At 43.6% G+C, this 27,474-nt stretch overlaps 1 protein-coding gene across 1 annotated transcript in view; it reads right to left on the bottom strand.

Annotated features, from left to right (window-relative positions):
- Nucleotides 1–27,474, bottom strand: part of Rfx4 (regulatory factor X4) — a 142,135-nt gene that overhangs the window by 74,008 nt on the left and 40,653 nt on the right. Inside the window, exons 3-4 of the mRNA XM_042693237.1 lie at nt 24,769–24,829; nt 11,154–11,277 (exon numbers count right to left, since the gene is read on the bottom strand). Coding sequence (XP_042549171.1) covers nt 11,154–11,277; nt 24,769–24,829 — 185 coding nt within the window. The remainder of the gene's footprint in view (nt 1–11,153; nt 11,278–24,768; nt 24,830–27,474) is intronic.

The raw sequence follows: 27,474 nt of genomic DNA, 5'->3' as shown, positions 1-27,474 counted from the left end.
AGTCATTTCAAACTGATTTAGTAGAAGGAGGTGAGTTACATAAGATGCAGGTTAAGTTAAAATGGAATCATTCTGCAGACGATAATAAGAGGGTGCGGGTGAGGATGGCAGCGAGGATGATGTAGGACATTTTTAGAACAATTGTTCTCAAAATTGTTCGCAAAAAAAGAGAGTACCTAAAAGGGTTGGAACATTGATTTGTTAGTGATGATGGATTTTAAAAAAAGCAATGTACTAAAGTCATGGAGGGTTGCTATAATAAACTCAAGTCCCTAATTATAACTAACAGCCATTGAAGGTTTGTATTTACCAGGTCCTGTGTGAAGCAATGCTTTTACAGTTGTTGCCTTGAACATTCTTTGGGTGGATCCTGTCATGATTGTCAATTATAGATGAGGAAGCTGGGGCTCAGAATGATTAAGATGCTGTCTGAGCTCATGCCGCTGGGAAGTGATGGAGCTAAGATTCAACCCCACACAGTTGTACCTTCAGAGTTTTCACACTACACTACATTAAAAAAAAATCTTAATGAACAGCATATGAAATCTGGTGTGAAATCAGATGCTCTGACATGGACACTCTATGCTATATGCTAAAAGATAAGGAAAAAAAGCATGCTAACATTTAAAAATCATAAATCATTTCTGTCTGAAAAAAATGAAGAAAGGAATCCTCACTGAAGATCCTTAAAGAGGCCTGCAGAAGACTGTCCTCGTCTTCTGTGTCACATCCTGGATGGCATACCCTAATCCAGGCAGGAGGTGGGGTGGGCAGGTTGGAGGGGTTATCAAGGAAGAAGGAGAGGACCCTAATGATCCTTCAGTCTGTTCCAGTGGCTGACATCCAGGTCCTCAAACATACTTGGCTCCTACACATACGGTGCTCAAGGGTGTCAGCAAGGAGGAAGGAGCCAACTATTGAAGGAAGAGCCACCCACAATGACTTCAAATCTCCATTGGAAAGGAAGGTAAACTATTAATAAACTAAATTCATGCAACTACGGAACACCTGCCACCCAGTGTCCCTGTACGTCTTTTTGTCTCTCATAGGTGGCTCTCTGCCCCCTACCTTGCTACACCGTGGCATGACAGGGAAATGCATGAACTGGGGGAGCTATTTACCCTTTCTTGGTCTTGATTTTTTTTTCTAGTCATTTAGAAAATGAGAAGATTGCACCTGCACATCTCTAAGTCCTTTTAATCTGTTCAAATGCAGAGTTATTTGAAATGATAAGGATTAATGAATTCTCCTGTTCTATACTGATTGAAGTTTTACAGGCTTGAATGGAATTGAGGGTATGTGAGGCATCAGCAAACTTTCAGAGGAGCTAGATTGTGAGGTTCAGTATGCCCTTCATGGATGCACGCCGTAACTGTGCCTGTTAATAAAGCTACCTTTCCTGAGAAGTTCAACCTGTGGCCCCTAAACCACATCATTCCTACACCATTGTAGGAGTCACACTGAACCACAGACTCATAATCTGAGAGCACAGATGCACTCTCATTTGTGAAGGTTCAACTTACACTTCTTTTGGCTTGAAAGTAGTGTGATGCAATATCTGTGCAATAGACGTGAGCCTCTCATTGTAATCCCTTCTGGGCTAGAGCTAGACTGTGTAAGGCTTTCTCGTGATGCTGAGCTGTGGCAGCTCTCAATCTGCCATGTGGTCCTGAGGGTAAACAACTAGGATTCCACAGTGTGCCATGTGGCCAACGAATGGTTGGCCAACGAATTATGCGAGATATTTAGCACTTGATCGTACAATAGGCTTCATGTTCGATGCTATGGCTAAATTATAGACTAATGTAATGGGCATGTTTAAGGTAGGCCAGTTAAGCTGTAATGTGTGGTAGATTAGGTGTATCAAATGCATTTTCAACTCAAGCAGCATCTGTCCATTCTACAGGAGCTATGGCTGTATTTCATAGTTAAGGAATACTCTCTCCCCCCCTTTGCATATATATATACATATATATATATACATGTATATATGCATATGGACTACATTTTCCTGCCTTCTTAAGAGCCAAGGGAAGCCAGTGAGAGATAAAGGGAAACATTAGGCCAGGCTCTGGAAAGTTCCTGAAAGGACTGACTTGGTTAGGACCTTAAGCTCCTAACTCTCTGTTTTCTACTTCTTGCCTGAAATAGAGCTTTGGTGTCAGCAGCCCTCTCACACCATGAAGTGACATAGAAATTGGAAGCAGTCTGTTAGGGATGGCAGAGCATAAAGACAGAACCTGGACCTCCAATGCCTTTACGGAGCAACATGTTCCAACACAGCCGAGTTTTCTCCTGGATTATGTAAGCCACTGTTTAGAGTGGGAGAACATTGTCCATCCACATTCCCCACAAAATTACTCACTCATATACCTTCAGATTTCTACCCAAGATTCACATACAGGAAAGGTTCCAGTATTTCATTCCTTTACATCAACCAGAAATCTGGTATCAACAACCTAGCTCTTCAAATTGAACAGCTCATCTTTAGATGGGAATAGAAATCGCATCTCTACTTCTAGTTTCTGGTTCTATACGTAGGAAGCTTGGAAGTCAGCCACTCAAAACCTAACAAGAAGTGAAAAGCCAGGCAAACTACAAAGCCACAACAAAAATCTTGAATCCCTAAGACAGGAGAAGACATTGAAGAAACCATTGTCCCTCAAAGACTGGGGAGATAGGCAAATACAGGGAGTCACAGCTCCCCGGAACAGAGACTCACAAATCGAAACCACTATGGGAATGACTGCCAGGGTCAGCCAGCTGACCCTGGAGTGGCTGGAGGGTCAACGTGAACAAAGAGAAGAGTTAAAAATAAAACCAGGGAGCCCCAGATACAGGGGGCTTACACGATATTGTAAGATTTACATTCAGGAGCTCTACCAGGTTCCCAGAATGGGTAACGGAGGGAAATTCCCTCGTGTTTCTCAAAGCTAAGAGGTGAGGAAGAAAGCACTATTTTGAAATAGGTCAGGGCACTTTGTTCTTAAAGATGTCCTTTAGGAGAAACTAGTCAATGAGAACTCAGCCTGTGGGCTTCTTATCAGTCTCTCACCGGCCAGGGGAAGGAATATGAAGGATACACAAATCCAGTCAACTGGAATCTCTCCTGTAGAAGAAGAGAAATACAAAACTTTATCCAACCTGGTCCTGCTTAAGGAGATGAGAGGGGTTGGGAGCAACATTTGTGGAGTTCAGTGTCCAGAGGCAGAGCATCACTGAAGGCTGAGAGCTGATCATGTAAGTATAGACTGCATCTTTTACCCACATCTTGACATCACTGTTCCAGAGATCTTTTTACCTGACACATGATGTCCAGTGAGTAAGACAAATGTACAAAACAGACCAAAAGAAATCAAAACACACAATTTAAAGATGCCAAGTATTAGAACTGAACAGCAGGAATAGTGTGATAATCAGACTGAAGTTTTCACCGACTTCGATTAATTTGCTAAGAGCCCTGATGAATAAGTGGACAGCAGACAAATGCAGGGCAACGGTAAGCAGAGAGATGGAAATTCTAAGAAAGAACCAGAAGGAAGTGTTAAAGATAAAACAACAACAGCAACAACAACATTATAATAAAGATAAAGAGTGCCTTTAAAAATAAGAATTCACACAGCTTATAAAATTGTCTCTGATTTTGGAGATGCATAAATAGAAACTCTGAAAAATAAATAACAGAGAAAACAAAGATTTTAAATTGAAACAAGTGGAACAAGACATCCATGTACGGTGTGGCAACTATAAAAGGTGCAAAAATGTGTAATAGCAGTACTGGAAGGAGTACACAGAGAAAAAGGGACACAAGAAATATTTGAGACCGTCATAGCCAGGCATTTCCTCAAATTTGATGACAGACACAATCATAGAGAATACCAGGATAAGCCATCATAATTATCATAAATTAAATTTAAAAAGCATAACTCATCATAAAGAACATCAGGGTAAAGGCAAAAATATGAAGGAGGAAGGGAAAAAGGAGAAGGAGGAAAAGAAGAAAGGGAAGAACACCATACATTTCAAACTACAGAAAATTAACGACAATGAACAAAAATCCTAAAAAATAAATACCTATAGGTCTGGTCTGGTGGCTCACGTCTGTAATCCTAGCTATTCAGAAAGTTGAGATCTAAAGATTCCAGTTCAAAGTCAGCCCTAACCACCAAAAAGCTGGAAGTGGCTCAAGTGGTAGAGTGCCAGCCTTGACTGAGCAAAAAGCTCAGAGACAGTGATCAGACCCAGAGTTCAAGCCTCTAGACCAGCACAAAAACAAACAAATAACACCATCAAAAAATTAATAGGGAGAAATTACCTTCTCTATAGAGGAAGAAAGATAAGAAATACATTTGAATTCTCTTTGCAATTCATGAAGGGTAGAAGAACATAGAATGTGGTATTTATGGAGAGGGAAAAATTATACCAGAGGAATCAATCAATTAATACAAAGACATATAGATGAAAAGTAAATAGATGGCAAAGAAAATACCATGTGAATACTAATCAAAAGCAGGAATAGCTATATGAATTTCAGACAGACTTCAAGGAAAATTATGAAGGAAAACATACATAATGATAAAGAAGTCACTTCTCCATGAAAACACAATTCAGACCAAATTATACAAGATAAGAATTAATAGAACTATAAGGAGCAATGATAGCTCTATATCATAGCTGGAGACTTCAGCACCCCCTCCTTCAGAAATCAACAGATCCAGGAGCAGAAAATCCGTAAGGACACCATCAATCTCCTGAATACACTTGACATTTATAGAAGGTTTTATTTAACAACAACTTGACAACACACCCTTCTCCAGCTCATATGAAATATTCATCAAGAGAGACTGCACTCTGGGCTATCAACCACCACTTCACATATTTAAAAGAATAGAAACCATGCAATTTCCAATCCCAGGCCCAAACAGAATTAAACTGGGGAGAGCAGAACACAGCCCTCTCCCGCTTCTTCCTCAGTCTCCACACTGTCCATGGGCTGACCTGAGCTCAGATAAGACAGAGAAGCGTTTTGAAGTCGATGTGAGTCTGTAAATTTTAACTAGAAGACCGGGCTGAACTTTAAACAGTCAAAAGAGTCTGAATTATTAACAAAATGTTTGCTCTCATCATCAAAAATCAAAATGCGATCAGATCTGCCACGAGGTAAGGGAAGAGAGTTCAGCCAAACCCGAAAGAAAGCAAAGCGAGTTTCTGCTCACACTTCTCTGAGTTCAGCCTGTTTTGAATGCCAACCTCCCTTGGGGCTCCTTTGAGCATCCGTCAGCGCGTAACCCCACACACGCAGTGAGCTGGCCCACATCCTCCCAATGCCAGGGCTGAAGTCCAGGGTGACTTCGTCATCACCTGAGGGGCCAAGTGCAGCGTGTGCAAGAGAGGCAGGGGTCCCTCAGCCAGCATAGGAAGAGATCCTCTGGAGTTCATGGAAGCCCAATGGAACTGTTCCCTCAAATAGGTGACAGTCCCAGCAAAGGACAATGACAGCTGGCAGGAACCCTTGAAGAGCCCCAGTGGGTCAAACAACCTTTGGTCTGTTTCCTTTAACTTCCCTTTCTTCTCATCTGACTCCCAACCCTGGAGAAACCTGAAAAGGAGAGACAGAATCAACCACACCCTTCTTCCCAGAGCAAGTTTGAGGCACAGAGAGAAAAGCTCCAACTTACATGTGAGATTGGACTTTTTCTTTTTCTTTCTTTCTTTCTTTTTTTTTTACTGACTGGGGTACTGGGGTTTGAATTTGGGAGCTGAGTGCTGTCCTTTGGCTTTATTTCTCAAGACCTTTCCTGCTTGGGTTGGCTTTGAATCTCAATCCTCAGATCTCAGCCTCCTGAGTAGCTAGGATTATAGGCGTGAGCCACTAGTGCCTAGCCCACATCAAACTTTGAAATTGCACTGAACTGCTAGCTGAGAATGAGTTGGAATTATCCAAACAAGACAGAGAGGATGGCTGTAAATGGGAATCAGCCTGTGAGGGTTTCCTCTGCTTTCATCAGAGGACCGAACGGAAAGGCAGAGAACTTCAAAGGCAGCTCTCCAAAGTCAGTGAACATTTGAACTCAGTGAACTCAGTGAACTCAGTTCATCCTCACTCAGAAAATGGTTATTGGGAGATGGACACAATGCCAATTTCACATGGTTTGCATGAGGGTTAGACAAGTTTACACATGTAAAAATAGTATTGATGTAAATCACTTAACCTTGAACACATGCCTTAGGATTTATTCAGTGCCAGGTACTGTGCTGGTATTGGACATGCTTGATAAATAAGGAAATCCTTGTGGAGTCTCCATCCTAGGGACGTGAAGACTTACCAAAAAAGCAGGTACATAGAATTATACAATAGATCATATATAATGTATATCATATATATGTGTGTTATATATACATGGTATTCACGATATATATGTGTGTGTGTGTTGTTGTTGTTGTTGTTTTTCTCAACACAAGAAGACTAGAACATCAGGGGAGAAGATGGTTGCCTTGTATTGTACATACATATATTTGTGTATGCATATACATATACACACATAAACACAGACACATAAATGGGGGATGATTCAGGTAGTGATGAATTCTACAGAGCCCAAGCGTGGAGCTGGGCACCAGCGCTTCATGCCTGTAGTCCTAGCTACTCGATAGATTGAGTCCTGGTGAATCAAGGTTCAAAGTTGGGCGGAGCAGGAAGTCTACAAGACCTCATCTCCAAAATAATCATCAAAAAGCTGGGCTGGAGTCATTGCTCAAGTGGTAGAGCACCAGCTAAGTAAGTAAGGTGAGTGAGAGTATGAGGCCCTGAGTTCAAGCCCTACTACTGGCATGAGGGAAAGGAAATGGAAAGGATAGAAAGGGAAGGGAAGGAAGGATCAGGCACAATAAGGAAATAGAGGTGGCATGAAGAGGCAATTTTAGATCATGGTGATTCCTTGCATGGGTAGATCACTTGAGAAGTTCAAACAAGGCTCTCATAAGCACTGTCTCATTTTGTTCCTGGAATAATTCGATGATATTCTAAGGATCAGGAAATAAGAGCTCAGTGGCTCCAAGCTGGGTGACCTTCCATTACTGCAGCCACCAGCAAAAGCAGGCATAAGGCCAGTTCAGCTTGAAGCGTTAGCATTCACTTTGTAAATTAATTCCGGGACGCAGTCAATACCACCTTACTGGAAGCCAGTGATGCTGAACTTGGCCACTGATGTGGGAAGAGGAATTACATTTCAGATCTCACTTGGGGCAAAGTAACTGCTGCCATCTACTTTATCCAGAACAGTCCCCCTTCAGCCAGGCCACGCCCTTGGGGGGAGGACAGCCTTAGCACTGACATCACCTCATCCGTCTCCCCTCAGCCCACTGCCAAGCTGGAGAAGAGACAGTGATCAATATTCCCCTCCCTCCTCTAAAAACGAAGTTGAAACATTGAACCTTGTTTGCTGTGAGTTAAAAGTTCACGGATGAATCATAAGTACAGATGCCTCTGCTCAAAGGGAGCTTGTCCACAGTTTCACCCAAGGTTTCGCAGAACAACCAGCCCCTTTCTCTTGAGGAGAAGGCAGCTGACACAGGCTGGAGCCTCAGGACAGGCAAATGTGTCTGGGATTTCAATTCAACAGGCTCAGTGTGGAAACTCTCCGCAGACCTGGCCTGTCCTCCAAGGCTAGAAGGACAGTCCCAACTCCAGTGCATTTGAAAACGGATGGCAGCCACAGCTGCCAAGAGCATTTATACTTCTGTCTTTAATAGCAGCAGTAGAGTATTTCCTGGCATTTGCTGTAAAGATGGCGCTGAATTTGGATGACTGCTTAAATGACTATTTTGGAAGTAGCTGGCACAAAGTCCTTCTTCTTAGGGGGGAAATTTAGCTGTTTGGCAAACTCTTTTGAAAAAAAAATCCATTTGGGGAAAGCAAGACATCTCTGTGAGCAAAGGTGTCAGCAGAAACTAAGGATCCAAGAAGAGAGGAAGGGTTGGTGGGGGTGGTCCGAGGGGAGACTGAGGGAGAAAGAAGGAGGAAGAGCAAAGGGAGATGGCGGAGTAGAGAAAGGCTGGCACCAATTGTGGGAACTAGCGGAGGACCGTTAAACACCCACTGCACCGAAGTAGGAGCCGGAAGAATATCTTGCGAGGGGGTATCTGTCCCTGTCCCTCTGTGGCATGTAAGCCCTTCCTACAAGCTTCAGTCTACCAGGATCCCAGGAGCTTCCTGAGGGGCTGTTTTGCGGGGGAAGCAGAGTGAGGATACTGGATTCCATCCCTGGCTCACTGTGGTATAAGACAGAGCACCTCACAGAAGCTTCTGAGATGAGGCCATGGGACACCATCCAATATGGCAGCCTCTAGTCACACATGGCTACGGTATATCAGAAACATGATCAGGGCAGCTTCTAGGAACACAACCTTTGAGCTTATGCAACTTTAAGTAAGCTAAAGTTGCAACGACCACTGTTCTGAACACAAAGCGGTTGGATAGTGATAGCCCCAAACCCGGGTGACCCTGAAGATACAAGTTCCCAAGGCTCTCCTGAAATATTGGGGCCAGCTTGAGGCTTAAATGAAAATAGAACTGTGGGTGCGAAGAGACAAACTACAGCCAACTTTGCAGAGAACATGAGGTCAAGGACACTCTGGGCTGACAACAAGATTACAGAGGTATTTGAGGAAAAAGGAATAGAGGATCTTTCCACCGGCAAATCGGAGTTCTTCCAAATGGTATGAGATTTCTTTCAGCATCAAAGCCAATGAATGGCTGTTTGCGTCTATGCCTGAACATCTCTCACATACCTCATAACACAGATGGTTGGGACAGTGTACTACTAAACATCTGAGGTACTGGATGACTGAGGAAACAGTACCTTCCTCAGCTACCAATATCATTCTCCCTGGAGTCTTGTAAATCCTCATGAGGAAGCTGAGGGCAGCTGAGTCTCAAGGGAGTCAACCAGCCCTTCTCCTCCATCCCTACTTCCTAAAAGGCCTTATCTGTCTTCTCTGTGGCCAGCACTCATGTAAATGATGTCAACGTGACTGACATTGTCAGGTGACCAGCGCCACGATACCTGACGCAGCTCTGGCATCCCACGTGGTCATGAGGAGCTGTTCCTCCTCCTGCCTGCTGGGGTTAACTCCTCCACGGTGGAGCCCACACTAAACTCTTCTCTGGGTCCTCCAACCACTACCTAACATCTTAGTCAAAATGAAAGGATTGAAGAAATAAGTGAAGGAAGTAGCGAGATGATCGATCCCTCCACAAAAGAAAAATTGTTTTTGTGCCATCTTGGGGCTTGAACTCGGCCTGGGTGCTGTCCCTGAGCTTTTTTCCCCTCAAGGCTAGCCCTCTAACACCTGAGCCACAGTTCCTCTTCCAGCTTTTTTGGTGGTTAATTGGAGTCTTACAGAGTTTCCTGCCCAGGTTGGCTTTGAACCACAATCCCCAGTCTCAGCTTCCTGAATAGCTAGGATTACAGGTGTGAGCCACTGGCCCCTGGCTTCAAATTCTTTGTGTCTTGGAGAGACAGTATGAATGCCCCCGTACGTTCCATGTTTCATCCTACTAAGTCACCATAGAGCATCTTCTCTACTTACTGAATGAAGTCAGCCTTGAAGCCTAACACTGTGCTTTGGTTTGTTTGTTTGCTTGCTCTTGTGGGATTTATTTGTTGGGACCTGAGAAGAAACGTTTGTGACGTCTATACTGGTCCCTCTCTGCTTAGGCAACCAGAAAACAGATCCTATGCTGCAGAACAAACCTGCCTCTTCTTGTTATCAGATACAGTAAAAATTACAAAGAGAAAAGAAAGCTAATGAAAGAAGGAAGGGTTTAGATATATTGACTCAAGTTAAACTGGTTATTTAGGGTGTAAAGTTTAGAGTTTTAGCAATTAAGTAAGTAAGTGCTCAGGCTTAACGAATGCTCTCAACCACCAAGGGTGGTATTCCACACCTGTAATCCCAGCTACTCAGGAGATGGAGATAGGAGGATCACAATTTGAGGTCAGACCCTATTTCAAACACAAGTTGAGTATAGTGGTTTACAGCCATAATCACAGCTATAAGTAGAGGTAGGAAGATTTCAGTGTCTGAAGCTAGATCACTGCAAGACCATGTCTGGCGAACAAACTTTAAATAGGCCAAAAAGACAGGGGCATAGCTCAAGTGGTAAAGTAATGCCTAGCAAGCACAAAGCTCTGAGTTCGATTCCAGTAAAAGGGGGAGGATTAAAACAAGATCTTCCAACCATTTCCTTTGGCCTACTAAATAGCAGTGATCAGAACTACTGGTTTTGTTTTTTACACATATCCCTAAATGTAGAAAACAATTCTCTCACAAGGTCGTTACAGGACAGTCAGGACTGTGGGGTACTATAAATCAGACCAATGTCATGGACCAGGGCCATTTCCTAGTTGATCCAAGGCATGCACATCATGAAGGCAAAGGGGTTTCCCATGCTGGGCTCACAGCCATCCACTTAATACACTACAAAGAGTTCAGTATCTGTCTCTCAAAGACAAGATGCCACTGCAGTTAGAGACAGAGGAAACCTGAGGAAACAGAGGAAACCTCATTCCTCACTGTACCACACTTCTGAGTTTGTTTCAAGTTTGTCCAGCAGAGCATTGCCGAGTATTCTGGCATTACTTTGTTTTGGTATTTGGTTTGGTATTGCTTTGGTATCTACCACTTTCATTGGCTAGCACTCTAACAACTGAGCCACGCCTTTAACCCCAAAACCTCACATGAATTAAAGATTGGAGGGGGAGTGGAATGGGGTGCAAGTGTGGAGACAGGGCAGGATTAGCTTGCTGAGGCTGCGTGTGTGTGTGTGTGTGTGTGTGTGTGTGTGTGTGTGTGTGTGTGTGTGTGTGTAGCCAGGATCAGCCTGCTAAAGCTGCATTTGTGTACATGTGTGTGTATGTCTCTGTGTCCAGATTCAGCTGGCTGAGACTCTGGGTGTATGTATGTGTCAATCCCACTAACGCTGTGTGTGTGCATGCACATGTGTGTATGTGTGTCCAGGATCAGACTGCTGTAGCAGTGTGTGCATGTGTGTGTGTGCATGTGTGTGTCCAGGATCAGCCTGCTGAGGCTCTGTGTGTGTGTGTGCACACGCATTCGTGCGCATGCAGGTCTGCAGAGGCGGGGCTCACCTTTCCGAAGCTGGCCGCGTTGACGGGCTGGGTGTCATTCTTCTCGCAGAAGTCCAGGTAGTGCATGTAGAGCGCGCTGCGAGGAATGCAGACGCCCTCTGCGATCTCGTAGTTCTCCTCCAGCCTGGGGAGAGGAATCCCAGTGAGCAAAAGACTGCACCCCACTCGAGAACACGCCAACCCTCCAGCCCTCCTCGGGACTGGGAAGGCCTCAGCAACAGCCTTCCTCCAGAAGATTCCTACTCCTGGGCCCTGGGAAATGGGGGCCCCGGAAGACAACAAAACTACGCAGGGCCATACATATGGAGTTAGAGGTCCATGTTCACCTGTGACCCCAGGCCACTGTTTCCAGCTCAACGCTCAGTCCCTCTACCTTGCTGTCCTTTCTCTGGCTATGGGGTAGCTGGATCAGATCCTCCAAATTCCAAAAATCATGTAGGATCTTGCACCAATGCCACCCAGCCAAGCTGCAAATCACACATGTACTTGTAGAGGGCTTTTTTTCTTAATGTACTGGGGTTTGAACTCATGGCTTTGTGCATACTAGACAGAAGTTTTACTGGTGAGCCATGCCTCCAGCCTTTTTGTTCTTGTTACTTTGGATATAGGGTCTCACTTTTTTGGGGGGTGGGGTGGGCTTGAACTCAGGGGCCTGGGCTCTGTCCTGAGCTCTTTCACTCAAGGCCGGTGCTCCCTACTTTGAGCCACAGCTCCAGTATCCATTTTCTGGTGGTTAATTGGAGACAAATGTCTCACAGAGTTTCCTGCCTGGGCTGACTATGAACCATGATGCTCAGATCTCAGCCTCCTGAGTAGCATGAGCGGCATGAGCCACCAGCACTCAGCAGGTCTCACTTTTTCCCTGGGCCATGATCTCCCTATGTACGTTTCCTGCCATAGCTGGCAAGACTGGCATGCATCATCACATCCAGTTGTTGTTGTTTTTTTCTGTTGAGATAGGGGGTCTCAGGAACTTTTTACTGAGATTGGCCTGGAACCATGATTTTCCTGATCTCAACTTCCTACATAGCTAGAATGACAGGTATGGTACCACTATGCCCAGACATTGGTTAAGATGGGAAGTCTTGTAAATTCTTTTTGCCCAGAGTGTTCTCAAACTGAGATTTTCCTAATTTCAGCCTCCAAACTGCTAGGATTACAGGCATGAGCCATGGTACCTGGCTTTGTAGAGCCCTGAGAAGAAGCCAAAGGTTGCTGATGTCAACATCTAGGATTGTCTTGGTGCTCTAGGGAAAGAAATAGCCAAGGAGAAGCTGTTCAACTAGACAACTACTAATTATGACCCTAGGAGCAAGCTGTCCTCTTGATTATTTTAGGATCTCCTACTCCTCTGCTTCATTAGGGTTAATGATTCTGTTTTACCTTCTCGATGAGCTCTTCCTGTCTACCTGGGTTCAAATCTCAGCCTTGTCATTTTGCTGGAATGGTGACATTGAGCATGTTACTTATGTTCAGGCCCTAGAGTCCCCCAGGAAAGTGATGATTTGTAACACCTCTTAAGGTGGGAACATTGCCAGACAAGACAATCTGTGACATTTGTCTGCCTGGTGCCTGACACATGCATGCTAAGCATTTAATAGATGTTAGACTTCATCGTTATCCACTTGGGGTACCCATCTGTCCAGACTGTGTGCTACATATTGTGGATATATAAGACGATGGGCTATAGTTTGGGGTTCAAATTTTTTTAACCTAAACACCAGAGCGTAGGCAAATGAATTCTGCTAATATGGCGCACAGATACACTGGGAAGTTAAACACCTTTTCCAACAGCACTGCCATGGTATTTTGAGGAAATGGCAATTCCTCTTTGGGCCTTGCCCTCATTGCCTGTCATCTATGCTGCTCCATAGCTAGCCAACAGAAATCATTTCTCCTTCAATAAGAAGTCTTATTTTAGGAAGTAATGCAAAGCCAAGTTTCAGGTGTGTGTGTGGGGGTGTGTGTAAGGTAATAAATAACCACACACCAAACTTTTTTTTAAAAATTGGTTAAAAAAATAAAGCATAATTCTACGGCAATGGAATAAATGTCCTCAAGTGGCTTCAAACTCACTCTGAGAGCATTTGGCAAAGAAGTGGTCCAGTACTGTCGTAACTCAAGTGGAATGAGGACACGGCCTCCGGAGGAGGCCACTTGAAAGGGCAGCCTCCTCATTCAGCTCATTCCAACATGGGATTGAAAGAAAGGAACACAATCACTTCATAGTCAGACCTCAGGTGTAAACACAATCCATGGGAAGCAGGTAAGTGATGGGTCCTGTACCGAGTACTCCCATTGGTTACCTCTGCTCCTCCCTGATCTAAGAGAACACTGACCAACTCCTGTAGTGTTCCACACAGTGGTGCCTGACATTGCTTGCAGGTGACTGAGTGGCTTGAGGCTGGGGTGCTATCTAAGTCACCTCTGAATCCTGGAGGTCTCACATATTCCTAGGCATTCAATATATGTTTGATGGATATTATTTCAATCATTCAACAAATATTTATTGGTGCAAGCATTTATTTTGGTGAGCCACGATGGTCCTTGCTTGTGCAAATGAACAGGTTCGTGGTAGATAGATAGAGACAGGGGTTATCTTTAATCTCACCAATATTTGCTGAGTGCCAGGCAGTGTTATTGACTAATTAAAAAAAAAAGTGATGACTGAAACAAAGGCTTTATGTCTTGAAAGGACTTCAGTTCTAGTGCTTGTGTCCCCAATTCCACAAATCGAAACTCGGTATGTACTGCCTTGTAGGAAACTAGCTTCCTATAGACAAGTTTCTAGGGCTTGTCTAAGCTTTGGGTCATTATGAGTGAAAATCAGCCTGTGAGGTTCACCTGGACCTAACTACCACCTGCAGTGCTGTTGTTCTAGGCAAGTGGGCTGGGCAATCTGTAGCAGCAGTCTAGGCTCCAAACTCCAGGGGGCATCTGAGTAAGAAGACAACTATCCCAAGCTAGGGTCTCACAGACATGCTCTGTTTGGCCTAAAGTATTGGCCCTATTTTTAAGAATAATCTAGGCTTCTGGCTTCTTATGAAAAAGCTGAGATCTGTCAGCCCTGGACCCATATTCCCACATGACAACAATTGGCCCGAGTTAGATGTGCCCTGGAATGGGCCAGAGTCCTCACTCCTCCACATTTGCTGGATCCTGTGTGCACTTGGTGTTGGCAGAAGACATGCCCTATGACCTAGTTCACTTTTTAGTCTATTCTGGGAGCTTTATACACAAGAATACACTTTATACACTTAAGAATATTTACGAACTACAAGCTGCTAACTATAGGTACAGCTGAAGGTAGGAAGCAGAGAGATGAGTGAATAGACAGAATTTCGAAGGGGATTGTGACTGGAATTTTGTAATAATGAACAATATCTACCGTTTGTTGAGTTCTTCTAGGTGCCAGGCAGTGGGAGGCCATGATCCCATCTGATCCTCATTATAATCATATAAAAGCCAGGCAAGGTGACACATGCCTGTAATCCTAGTACTTGGGAGGCTGAGGCCAAAGGATTGCAAGTTAATACCAGCCTAGGATCTATACTGAGACCCTGCCTCAATATATATATAACAAATCATATGAGGTAGGTATTATTATACCTATTTTTTACATTAGGAAACTGAGGCTTAAAAAGAATAACTCATCTGCTAATGTGGCCAAGAAATGAGAAAGTTTGTCTCACTGGAAACCTCTGTGGGGTACTTGAAAGGGTACAGAGGGGGTACATAGGGTACACGGCCCATGAAAGGAGCCCCAGGTAAAAACAGCAATGAATTTCGAAAAGAAAAGAGCTGTATGGAGAGAGGGGAGGTCAGGGAACAACTTGTGGGGGGGGGGGCGGCTACTGGGGCTTGCACTCAAGGACAGATGCTGTCCTTTAGCTTTTACACTCAAGGCTAGCACTCTACCACTTGAGCCACAGCTCCACTTTTGGCTTTGGAGTAGTTCACATGAGATCGGAGCCTCATGGACTGTCTTGCCTGGACTGGCTTCAACCATCATCCTCAGATCTCAGCCTCCTGAGTAGTGAGGGTTACAGGTGTGAGCCATGAGTATCCAGCCTTGGAAGTGTAAATTTAAGTTGACATACATTTGTAAAGGAGGGGGCTTCATTGTGATATTTCTATACACAAACACCATGTACTTGGAACCAATCTACCCTTCTTCCCTCCTTTTTTTCAGAAAGTGTTTGGTGAGAGTCCTCATTCTATGATCCTCTTCATTCATCAGAGCATTTTTAAATGTCACACAAAATAATGTGCTTGGCCCTTAGGAGTTACTGTCTAAATATGCTTTTCAGAATACAGTGAGGTGGTTTTAAAAGAAGATTGAAAAGATGAAGACTCAGAAGTCTGCAGAAGACCTACCTTTTCTGGAAAGCCACAGGAATAATAACTAACAACAGCAATAGAGGTAATAATGATATTGTTGATAACAAAAATAACACTAAATTAGAGCTTACTATGTTTGTTAGTCATTAAGGCATTGAGTGTAAAAGAAAGTAAAAAAAATCAATCCCATCATGTTTCATTAAATTTCATCTTAGAATTTGGGAAGTTCCCTTAAGCAATATCCTTAAAGATTTGATTTCAATGCCTTAGGCCATAGTACTGTGGGCCACCTGTCCAATCCCATGCAGAGACACAATCAATCAGGGCTTTGGGGACTTTCTATAAGCTATGCAGATGTGCAAATAGAATCCTTTGGCTTATGTGTGTTAATCATTTCCTAAGGCTGATTTTGGCCAGAAGAAATCTATGGATACATTCAACATATATGCTTTTTAAAACACACAAAATTCATCTTGCCTTGGATCTCATAAAATGATAAAGAGGGTATGGTGTGGTGGTTCATTCCTGTAATCCCAGCTACAAGGGAAGCAGAGATTGGAAAGCCAGCCCTGAACATAAATGGGAGATTCCATCCAATGAAGCAGTCAAGCAAAAATGGCTGTGAGTGTGGTTCAGGGGGAAGAGCTCCTATCTAGTGAGCACTAGACCCTGACTACAGACCCCAGTGCTGCCAATCAATCAACCAACCAACCAATCAATAAAGTGATATTCAATTCCAGTTGTGGGGTGTGTGTGTGTGTGTGTGTGTGTGTGTGTGTGTGTGTGTGTGTGTGTGTGTGCGCGCGCGCTAGTCCTGGGGCTTGAACTAGGGTCTAGGCACTGTCCCTGAGATTGTTTTTTCTCAAGGCTAGCACTCTACCATGTGAGCCACGTGTCACTCTCAGCTTTTTCTGAGCAGTCCATTGGAGATGAGAGTCTCACAGATTTTTCCTACGTAGGCTAGTTTAGAACCATGATCCTCAAATCTCAGTCTCCTGAGTAGCTAGGATTACAGAGATGAGCCAATGGTGCCTGGTTCCATTCTATTTTTTTAAGCATGGGAGAGGCATGGTCAAGTTTTAATTTGCAAAGGTCACTCAGTGACTACGAAGAGTGACCAAGGAGGACTGGCAAAGCCTGGTTGAATGAATGAATGAAAGAATGAATGAATGAGTGGCTGAGCATGTGAGAGCAGTTTGAAGGCACTATAAAAACTGAAGCAGGATATGATGGCATGAAGTGAAGCAGTGGCTGTGGGGGCAGAGATAACATCAGGTTGTGAGTGTCCTTGCGTGTGTGTGTGTGTGTGTGTGTGTGTGTGTGTGTGTGTGTGTTTGGAAGAGGGATACCCAGGCAAGCTTTGAGTTCCCAACTCTGCTGATTGGGTGAGTAGCAAACTCTGCTCCCTGTGTAGATCATAGAGCAGGGAGAATGCTTTCCAATGGGTGTTGGGGGCACTGGTGGCTCACGTCTGTAATCCTAACTACTCAAGAGGCTGATATCTGAGGATCGTGGTTCAAAGCCAGCTTGGGCAACAATCCAAGAGACTCATCTCCAATTAACCACTAAAAAGCCAAAAGGGGAGGTTCGGCTCAAATGGTATAGTGCCAGCCTTGAGCAAAAAAGCCAAGCAAGAGATTGAGACTCTGTGTTCAAGACCCAGCACCACACCACACCACACACACACACACACACACACACACACACACACACACACACACACACACACACACACACACACCATGGTGTGTCCCAGTTAAACCCTGGCTTCTTCATTCCATATTGATGTCTAAAGCCTTGTGAGTTCCTGTTTATTGATCTTTTGGTTTGATTGCTTGCTAAATCTAATCAAAAGATCAAGATTAACATACAACATCACGGTTCAGATACACCTTAAAGAAACCCCTGGCAACCACAAACTATTTGAATCAAATGGCATAAGTCAGTTCACACAGGCTGAGCTAATTAAGCAGCTACCTGTCAAAGGCCAGTGCCTCCGAAGTGACTGCTTTTCTGTCCACATTTTGTCTGTCTGACCAGAATGAGCTCCTGAGCCTCAGTGTGTCCAAGTGGCTTATGACTATGAAGCATTTTAATAGGTTCTATGAATGAATAGATATAATTGGCACGGAAGGACACATTGAATGTTTGATATACTTCTACAGGTCTCCACCTTACAAAATCCAGAGCTCCGATCTGTGTGCTCAAGTTGCTAATTGGAATGCCAGCTCCCCTAACCAAGGCACAGCAGAGAGAAGGCACCTAATTACCTCTCTTCCTATCGGGTGATGAAATTTCCCCTTTCCTCCTTTCGTACAGAACATCATTAGTCTGCCATAGTGAACAATACTCTATTATACCTGGATTTTTTTTAATGATCTCACACACACACACACACACACACATACACACATCTTCGACTTGATCCGTTTTTCCTATTTTTCATTAATGATTTGATCATATTTGAATCAAGCCCATCCTATTATGGGGAGATAATGAACTTGGCTGACAGCTCACAGGAGTCATTATCGGAGGCATACATTTTTTTTAAGAAGACCTCCTGGGAAGAGAAGATGTCAGCCTCCTAGGCTGCATGGAGGAAGCTTTGCAGCAGCACTTTCCAATGAAGAACAAATGTTTTCACACCTAGCATAATTTCCCCTCTGTTCTCCTGTTTAACCTGAGACTTCTTATGTATGCGGGGCAACGTGCACACTTCTCAGGTTCTGCAGACATATCTAAAAACCACCTTTCCTCTATTTTGCCAAGATGAGATCTTAAAGAAAAAAAAGAATTTACCAAGGGCAACAGCTTATTGTTGAGTGATCCTAGAGATCTGAGACTATAGACTTGCTAAGCAACCAGGGAGACGCTATAGTCTAAACTCTTCAACAGCTGCCCCCACGGTCTCCTAACAGAAGTCTAGCTTCCTCCCCTAGGCCCCCATGGCCCCTATTAGCTGACTTCTGAGAGCCCTTCCCAGCTACTGTCACCCTATTCCCCATACAGACGCTGGCCTCAGCTGTAAAACATGTCTTGCTACCTTGTTCCCATGTATGTTCTTTCCAGTATGGATGACCTCCTCCACCATGCTTCATACTTCCAGGCTCAGCTTGGTGTTTTTTTTTTTTCTTTTCCCCTCCCTGAAGCAGTGTTTCCTTCATCACTGTTACAAGGTTCAAGTGGTTATAAACGCTTCTGTGGGGGAGCTGGGAGGCTGGCAGCCTGAAGTGATTTTTCTTTTTAAAACTATCTTGAAGTAGTTGTGGCAAGAGGACTCAATTCAGCGTATCAGTTTGTGAGGACAATACATCTAAATCAATGTCATTCCTTCCCTCCTTCTCCCCATCTCTCCCCATCCCCTCAATTTATCCAGTTCCATTTTCACTTATGAACATTGACTATTATGACTGGATTGAAGTGGTGCTGGTACCATTCCTTGCTAAGAGCCACCCTTTTGATTTTTTCCTTTCCATTCATTCCTCCCCTCCACTTCACTGTTCAAATTAGGGCCTCAAAGAACATCTTTGGATGGACCAGTTGCACACTTGGAGGAAAGGTTCTTCATGCATATCATAAAGAATGTACACTTAGGTTGTGAATAGGATTGCAAAACTTCCTATTTGCATGGCTTTACCATGTCCTATCTTTATTGGCTGCACAAAATATGTTTTTCTTTTCTTTTCTTTCTTTTTTTTTTCAGTCATGAGGCTTGAACTTGGGGCCTGGGTGCTGTCTCTGAGCTCTTTTGCCCAAGGCTAGCACTCTACCACTTTGATCCACAGTGCCACTCTGGTTTTCTAGTGGTTAACTGGAGATAAGAATCTCACAGACTTTCCTGCCCAGGCTGGCTTTGAACTGCAATCCTCAGAGCTCAGCCTCCTGAGTAGCTGGGATTACAGGTGTGAGGCACTGGTGCCCAGTCTAGTTTTCTTTTAAGTAGGAGCCTCAATCTCCCACATATACCTCCTGCTCTGAGCCCTTTAGTGACCTCTGTGTGTTCTCATTCAGAAGTCTTTCTCCATCACAAGTTGCTTCTCACTGGGACATAGTTATGACCCCGGTATTTTCTGGCTTCTCTTACTGTAGTCAGAGCTAAAAAAAAAAAAAAAAAAAGAATCCTTTTTGGAACCGTGTAGCCTAGTTCATGTTTTGAAAGCGAATAGTGAAGTTGCTATTGAGTAAACAGTCAAGTCAGAAGTGACTGCAGATCTCCAGATCCTGGGATGTCCAGCAAGTTGGGTCTAGGAATCCATGGCCTGATCTCATCTATCAACATACGTCCTTGCCACAGTGCCAACCCCATTTCCTGTCTATGACCTCCGAGGGACACTTTAAAGAAATACTACATTTACTTGGTTTCATGCTTATTTGATATACTGACAGTACATTAACCATCCAGAGCTTCAACTCCACCTTCCATTCTAAGCCATCCTGCCAAGAAACTGACACTTGGATCTTTGTTTGAAGGATGGGGGAGGGGTGTTTCTTCTAGAAATTTCGGAGAAGGGATATCCTCACCCTGAAGACTCCCAAGAGCTTAGGAAGAGGACACTGGTGTGCATGGGAGGCAGACCACGGGCAGGACAGGCGCAGCCAGGATGGCCCAACAGGCCGTCTTCCATTCCAAAATCCTCAGAGTGAATTGAGGTTATTGTGCAGTGGGGATTCCAGCCGCGCTCACCATCCTAAGCGATTGGGATTTACACCCCCCCTCATGACCAAGGATGCTGGAAAGAGTTTGGCAGGAGGCATTTGACAATATTTGCCTGTTTTCTGCTGGAAGCTGCCTCCAGATCACATGGCCCGGATTATTTTCAGCTGCGTGGCTGCTGTGTTACTTGTTCATAGGAGCTGGTCTGGTCTCTGGGGGGGGGGGGGGGGGCACATGGCATGGTGGGGGGAGGGCTGAGGAGAAGCAAGCTCCTAACCCAAGACAAGCTCAATATTTCAGGGCAATAGCAGGTCATGGAACTCCGATCTTTCACTGGCCCTCCTTATTGTCACCTTACTGTCCTGAGTCTGTCTGCTGTCTCTGGGAGCAGGGGACACTGTAGATGCTGAAGCCTCCTTGAAGATGGGGTTCTTATAGAGAAACAGAGAAACAGTCCTAACTTTTGTTGTTGTTATTTTGGTTTTCAGAAAGCATGTTGAGCAACCAAAAGCTGGTGGCTCATACCAGTTATCCTAGCTAGAGAGGAGGCTGAGATAGAAAGACTACTGTGCAAAGCCAGCCCAGGCAGGAAAGTCTGTGAGACTCTTACCTCCAATTAACCAGTAGAAAACTGGAAGTGGTGCTATGGCTCAAACTAGTAGAGCATTAGCCTTGAGCAACAAGTGCTCAGGGACAGCACCCAGGCCCTGATTTCAATCCCTATTGACCAAAAAAAAAATCCTACAAAATATAAATTAATAAAATACAACTCAAAAACTTCCATAGACACATATGCATGCAAGTGCACTGGAAACATTATAAACACACATATTCATACATACACATACATACGCTCCATATATCCACACACAGCACACACACCATAGACATACACCATACACACATACCACACCACACACATATACCTCCTATACACACACATACTTACACATACACACATTATCCACACATACTACACACACACATACACACACATCTCATTAGTAGAGTTATTTTTGTGAGAGAAGCAAAAAACTACAGTGAGGAATGGACTTTAGTTTTAATCACAATGTTTCAATTTTTTAACATAAAATGGGTACTCATGTAAATAAAACATATATTCATTACATTTGCTTCCATTACAGCTTTTTTAAAAAGCCAATTAAATACTTAAAGATTGACAATTGGACAACTGTCAAAGAAAGAAGACAGTTAAAAAATAAAACCAGTATGGAAGTGTCTCTGAATTTACAGAAACACATCAGATCACTGATAAATCAGTTCAGCTTTATATCTGAGCCTCCAGACAGCCAGAGCAAAAAGGGAATACACTGGAAATTATGTCATTGTTCCCTTAGAGAAACAAAGCTTTTACGATGAAGCTATGTTCTAAAGTAATTACATGTGGGATATGGGAGGAGATCTATGTCCTCTAGCATAGTTTGAAGCACAACTCTGTTTCAAAGTTTAGGGGCAAGTCCTACATTTTCTTCTTCCTATTTAGGTAACCCTCTCCTACCTTCCTCTCCCAAGCCATCTGCATACTGATTTATTAGGCTCCAACCACACAGGGCACTCTTTTGAGGTACCTTGAACAAGGAAGGCATAGACGTTGAGGTGCGACCCCCCGATTGTTCTGTAGGATTGGGAGATGGGGTGTAGAGGCCAGGTCCCTCCAATTATCTTTAGCAGAAGACCAAGAGAACTTTCTCTTCCAATGCAGCAGCTCCCCCGCCCCCCCCCCAATCCAACATCAAATAATGAATGGGGAGAAAAAAAGGTTTCTATTGTCTCATTTAAACACATCTCTGAAGCATCATTTGACCTCAGAACTTCCCTGCAGGAGTATCTGAAACCTGGGTTACAATCTCCTCACTGCCCATTTCCACCTGTCTGTATATGCCAAATAAACTATCACCCTTGAGTGTGGGAAGTCTAACCTACAACCACAGGGCTTTGGTAGCTGATTCCTGTCTAGAATGGCCCAGAAATCCATGAGTCATGATGTCAGGGAGGACTTCTTGTCACATAACTGTCCCCTGAACACATCATCCTGAAAGAAGCCATCTCTCACTGCTTAATGAGGGAGATTCATGTCAGCACTGTCCTAAGGCTGCCCAAGTGCTCATGAACTTGGCTAATGCATTTCCTGTCTATTATTATTCACCCTGAAGAAATGACCCTTGTCGGGTACTGGTGGCTCACACCTGTAATCCTAGCTAGTCAGGAGGCTGAGATCTGAGATCTGACAGCTCTCCAATTAATCACCGAAAAGCCAGACTCAAATGGTAGAGCACTAGCTTTGAGTGCAAAAGCTAAGGGTTCAAGTCCCAGTACTTGCCCCCCCACACACACACCTCACCAATTCTTCCAAATCATCAGCCCATTTTGGGTCTATTTTGTCCACCACTGAGTTCCCACAGCAAACACTGGGTGCTCTGCAAACATTTCTCAAATTAATCACATAACATAAAGAAAATCAGAGAGTTGGGCACTGGTGGCTCAGGCCTGTAATCCTAGTTATTCAGGAGGCTGAGATCTGAGGATTGCAGTTCAAAGACAGCCCAGGCAGGACTCTGTGAGACTCTTATCTCCAATAAACCACCAGAAAACTGGAAGTGCTGTTGTGGCTCAAGTGTTAGAGCGCTCTCTTTGAACTGAAGAGCTCAGGGACAGCGCCCGGGCCCAGAATTCAAGCCCCACAACTGACAAAAAAAGAAAAAAAGAAAGAAAGAAAGAAAAAAAGAAAAGAAAATCAGAGGGCAATTTGATTTTTTAAACAACTTTTATGCCTTTCCATAATAATAAGACTAAAATGTACATATTTTCAAATCTGATTTCCCATTGAAAGCAGATGTACCATATTAAGGAAAAATATCCACTGTCTGATCTGGTGCACTAGAAGATGATGTTTCTTCTGGAATGATCTAGGCTACCTGTGTTTAGAAGATGGTGAGTGAAGAATTAAGTACCACAGAAGGAGAACATGGGGTTCATATCAGAGGGGAGGAAGTCCAGCTCTGGATCATTCTCTGGGGGCTCAGAGGAAAGGGGTTTGTGGCTTAGCATCCACCTAATGCCAGACTAAGAATTCCATTTTCATCTTCAGGATAAGGCTATTGTTATCCCCATTTCACAGGCAAATAAACTGAGGCACAGAGGGGCTAAGGACCTTGTCCCAAAGTTTCACAGCATGGTAAGTGGGAAAGTCAGGAATTAGCTCTTAGCTGCCTGAGGCCCAAGACTTGCACCTCTGTAGCCAGATCGATGCCAGAGACACAGGAGAAAAAAATGTGCACAGGTGACTTTCTTCTAGTCCCTTTCAACTGTTTTATTATAAAGTGTACACCTTGTTCAGCTTATTATAGCCAGAGCATCTCCTTTGCATTTCTAGAAATTTCAAAGTCTTTTTCATGCATGCTTCCTGCCTCATTGGTGTGGTCTTAGTCTCTGAAGAGGGCTGAGGGCGGAGATTTATCTGGGATGTCCCTATTGAATTTTACATGGGGCCCAAAGCATGGGGCCCATGCCATCACCACAGGGACAGTGGTGGAAACAGGCACGAGGTTGGAAATGGAGTCTTGGGAGGAAAGAAATCCAGTCACCTCGACTGCTCTGTGGTGGGACAAGCTAACTGCTGAGACGCATCTGAGAGACTAAATTTTGTCCCTCTCACCTCTGCATCCATTAGAGACCGGAACACACCTGCCTCTGTACTGCCCAGCTGCTTTCTTTCCCTCTCTGTCCTCTCTTCCTGGTTTTTCTTTTCCTCCCTTCCTATACATGGGATTTGGAGTTAAAGAGACCCAGGCCAATCATTGTTCAGGACAATGATTTAACTTGTTTCTGCTTTACTTTTGTCTTCTGTAAAATGGACACAATGTCATCATGGAATTGTAAGACTGAAATGAAATAGGTGTACAGGAAATGCCTGAGGCTGGCATGGAATAGATGGAACTTACTTTTTCCCTGGCTCTTCAGTTTTTAATTCCTTTAATGGCTGGAGTGTTCTGCTTGAGGAATAAAAAGCTTTGAGTAGCCAAGATCCTCTGCCAGGTGGATCTCAGGAGTGAACACTGCTGTTTCAAGCTACAACCTAATTTCCAAATCAGGATTTTAGAAGAGAATTTACCTTAAGTATCAAACATGAGGGCATATACTCAAACATCATTAACTATTTCACCAAATCTAGGAATGTCAATTATTACCGAGGAGCGATGCTAGTAGATTATTTTTTATTAATTTTATGATTGTTAAAAAGAAGTGCAGAATAATTACAATTAATTATTAATTGATTCCAAGCTATTGGTAAGGATGAGCAGATCTCCATTTCTGTGATTGGTTGTCACATTATTAAGTGAAATAATGGGTTCTATTAAAATTCAAGAAAATCCATTTGGAATCTGGTCCTTGCCAGTGGTTTGACAATGGGGAAAAATTATCCTCAAATAAAGTAAGTGTACAAATTCAAATCTCCAGTCAAGATCTAAATTGAGCATTTTTGTATAGAGCTATAAAAATGAACAGATCAATGTGGGTCATTGCATGCCAAGTTATCATGATCATGTCAAAATATCCAAGTGATACTGTCTTTGAGGCTCTGAGTCTCTCGTAACTTACCATTGCAGAGTGGCAGGAGTGGAGTGGGGCTTGGGTGCTCTATTATTTTCTTTCTCCTCATCTGTTAAAGGAAAGAAAAGGAGCTAACTTCAATAGGAAACAGAAGGCAAAAAGTTAAAGGCCCATCAGCTCTCCACAGTTTCAAAAAGACAAGTTTTCTTTCAAATGTTGATACTTTGATACAATTGATATTTTGGCTTTTCTAACATGCTAGTCTCATCAAACTTCTATTACCAAAAAGAAAGAGAAAGAAAGAAAGTCAGAAAGAAAGAAAGCAGAAAGAAAGAGAGAGAGAGAGAGAGAGGAAGGAAGGAAGGAAGGAGGGAGGGAGGAAGGGACGGAGGGAGGGAAGGAAGGAAGGAAGGAAGAAAGGAAGGAAGGAAGGAAGGAAGGAAAGAAAGAGAAAGAAAGAAAGAAAGAAAGAAAGAAAGAAAGAAAGAAAGAAAGAAAGAAAGAAAGAAAGAAAGAAAGAAAGAAAGAAAGAAAGAAAGAGAATTGATTTTAAATCGTTTTCTTTTATTTGCTGTAAGAGGTTGGTGTGAAAAGCTGTCTCTCTTCATTGTGAACCAGATGAGTACACCCCCTCCTGCCACATCCTCAGGTGAAGCAAGAATGGGGATCCACGGTTTGAGCCCTAAGAATGTATTGACTCACCCACTGAAGGTCTATGTCCTTCCAAAATTCATATGTGGAAACTGAACCCCCAAACAATATGGTATTTGCTGGAGGTGGGCCCTTTGTAAATGATCAACTTATGAAGGTGAAACCCTTGTGAATGGAATTAAAAGCCCTTACCTAAAAAATAAATAAATAATAGGTACCAGTGGCTTACATCGTTAATACTAGCTACACAGGAGGTTGAGATCTGAGGATCGAGGTTCAAAGCCAGCCTGGGCAGAAAAGTCTATGAGACTCATCTCCAGTTCAAGCCCCCAGAACTTGCACAAAAATAAATAAATAAATAGAAATAAAGACTCCACCAAGCACACAGTTTCACACATAAAAAAAACAAAGACTGGGAAGGTGACTCAGTGGTAGAGTGCTTGCCTTGCATGCATGAGGCCCTGGGTTCCATTCTTCAGCACCACACAAGCAGAAAAAGCCACAAGTGGCCCTGTGGCTTAAAGTAGTAGAGTGCTAGCCTTGAGCTGAACAGCTGAAGGACAGCGCCCAGGTCCAGAGTTCAAGCCCCATGACCGACAAAAAAAAAAAAAAGAAAGAGAGAGAGAGAGAGAAAAGAAAGAAAGAAAGAAAGGAAGGAAGAAAGGAAAGAGAGAGAGAAAGAAAGAAAGGAAAGAGAGAAAGAAACGAAGGAAGAAAGAAAGAAAGGAAGAAAGAAAGGAAGGAAGGAAGGAAGGAAGGAAGAAAGAAAGAAAGAAAGAAAGAAAGAAAGAAAGAAAGAAAGAAAGAAAGAAAGAAAGAAAGAAAGAAAGAAAGAAAGAAAGAAAGAAAGAAAGAAAGAAAGAAATAGGGGCTGGGAATGTGGCTTCACGGTACAGTGCTGGCCTAGCATGCCTGAAGCCCTAGGTTCGATTCCTGAGTACCACATACCCAGAAAGAGCTGGAAGTGCTGCTGTGGCTCAAGTGGTAGAGTACTAGCCTTGAGCAGAAAGTTCAGGGTCAGTGCCCAGGGCCTGAGTTCAAGCCTGGACTGGAAACAAAACAAAACAAAACAAAAACTCACTATTTAAAAATGGGCTGGGAAGGTGGCTCAGTGGTAGAGCGCTTGCCTTGCATGCATGAGGCCCTGGGTTCGATTCCCCAGCACCACATAAGCAAAAAAGAAAAAAGCTGGAAGTGGCGCTGTGGCTCAAGTGGTAGAGCGCTAGCCTTGAGCTGAAGAGCTGAGGGACAGCGCCCAGGCCCAGAGTTCAGGCCCCATGACTGGCAAAAAAAAAAAAAAAAAGAAAGAAAAAAGAAAGAAAGACAAAGGAGAAGACACAGAGCGCTCTCTCTCTCTCTCTCTCTCTCTCTCTCTCTCTCTCTCTCTCTCTCCCACCCCTCCTCACCCTTCTGCCATGTAGGAAAACAGCAAGAAGGGCCACCTAGAAACAGGAAGTAGGGCCTCACACAGGCTGCAAATCTACTGCGTTGGTCCTAGACTCTCCATCTTTTGGAACTGTGTGAACTAAGTATTTGTTATGTATACTCGTTTAAGGTATTTTGTTAAAGCAACCTGAATAGAATAAGACGTTCTTTGTGAGCCAGTGAAGTAGGCATTAGTGCAAGGTAGTGCAAGTGTTCCTAAGTGTTCTCTTAATTGGGATTCAGTTAGTGTTTCCTAACATCAGATTGACAAGGCTTATCTGTAAAAACCATTCTTCGCTTGCAGTCAGTGAAAACAGGCAGTAGGCCAAATTTGGCCCACAAGGGCCCTCATTTGCTGGCCTCTTCAATATAACAATTTGAACCACAGATTAATCTTTGCCTACCAAAGAGCAATTACTCATAATTTCATCATGGATGAGCTGAAAAATACATATAATCCGTCTTACCCTATTCCTAATGAAGAATTATAGGAATAGTTGACACAAAATAGAATTTCTTGGTCCACGAATTTGGCGCAAAATAATTGATACAACTAGTCTCAAAAGAAAATAATCAGTCAAGAGTGATGTGCACTCCTGGAATCTCAGCACCTGGGAGGTAAAGACAGGAGGATCTTGGGTTCAAGGTCAGCCTGGGACATTGTCTCAGAAAACTAAG

Source organism: Dipodomys spectabilis, unplaced genomic scaffold, assembly GCF_019054845.1.
Source record: "Dipodomys spectabilis isolate Male_0828 unplaced genomic scaffold, ASM1905484v1 ptg000163l, whole genome shotgun sequence".
In the NCBI taxonomy this organism is placed as follows: domain Eukaryota; kingdom Metazoa; phylum Chordata; class Mammalia; order Rodentia; family Heteromyidae; genus Dipodomys; species Dipodomys spectabilis.
Note: the sequence above shows the minus strand (reverse complement) of the source record. Positions and strands in the feature narration are given on the sequence as shown.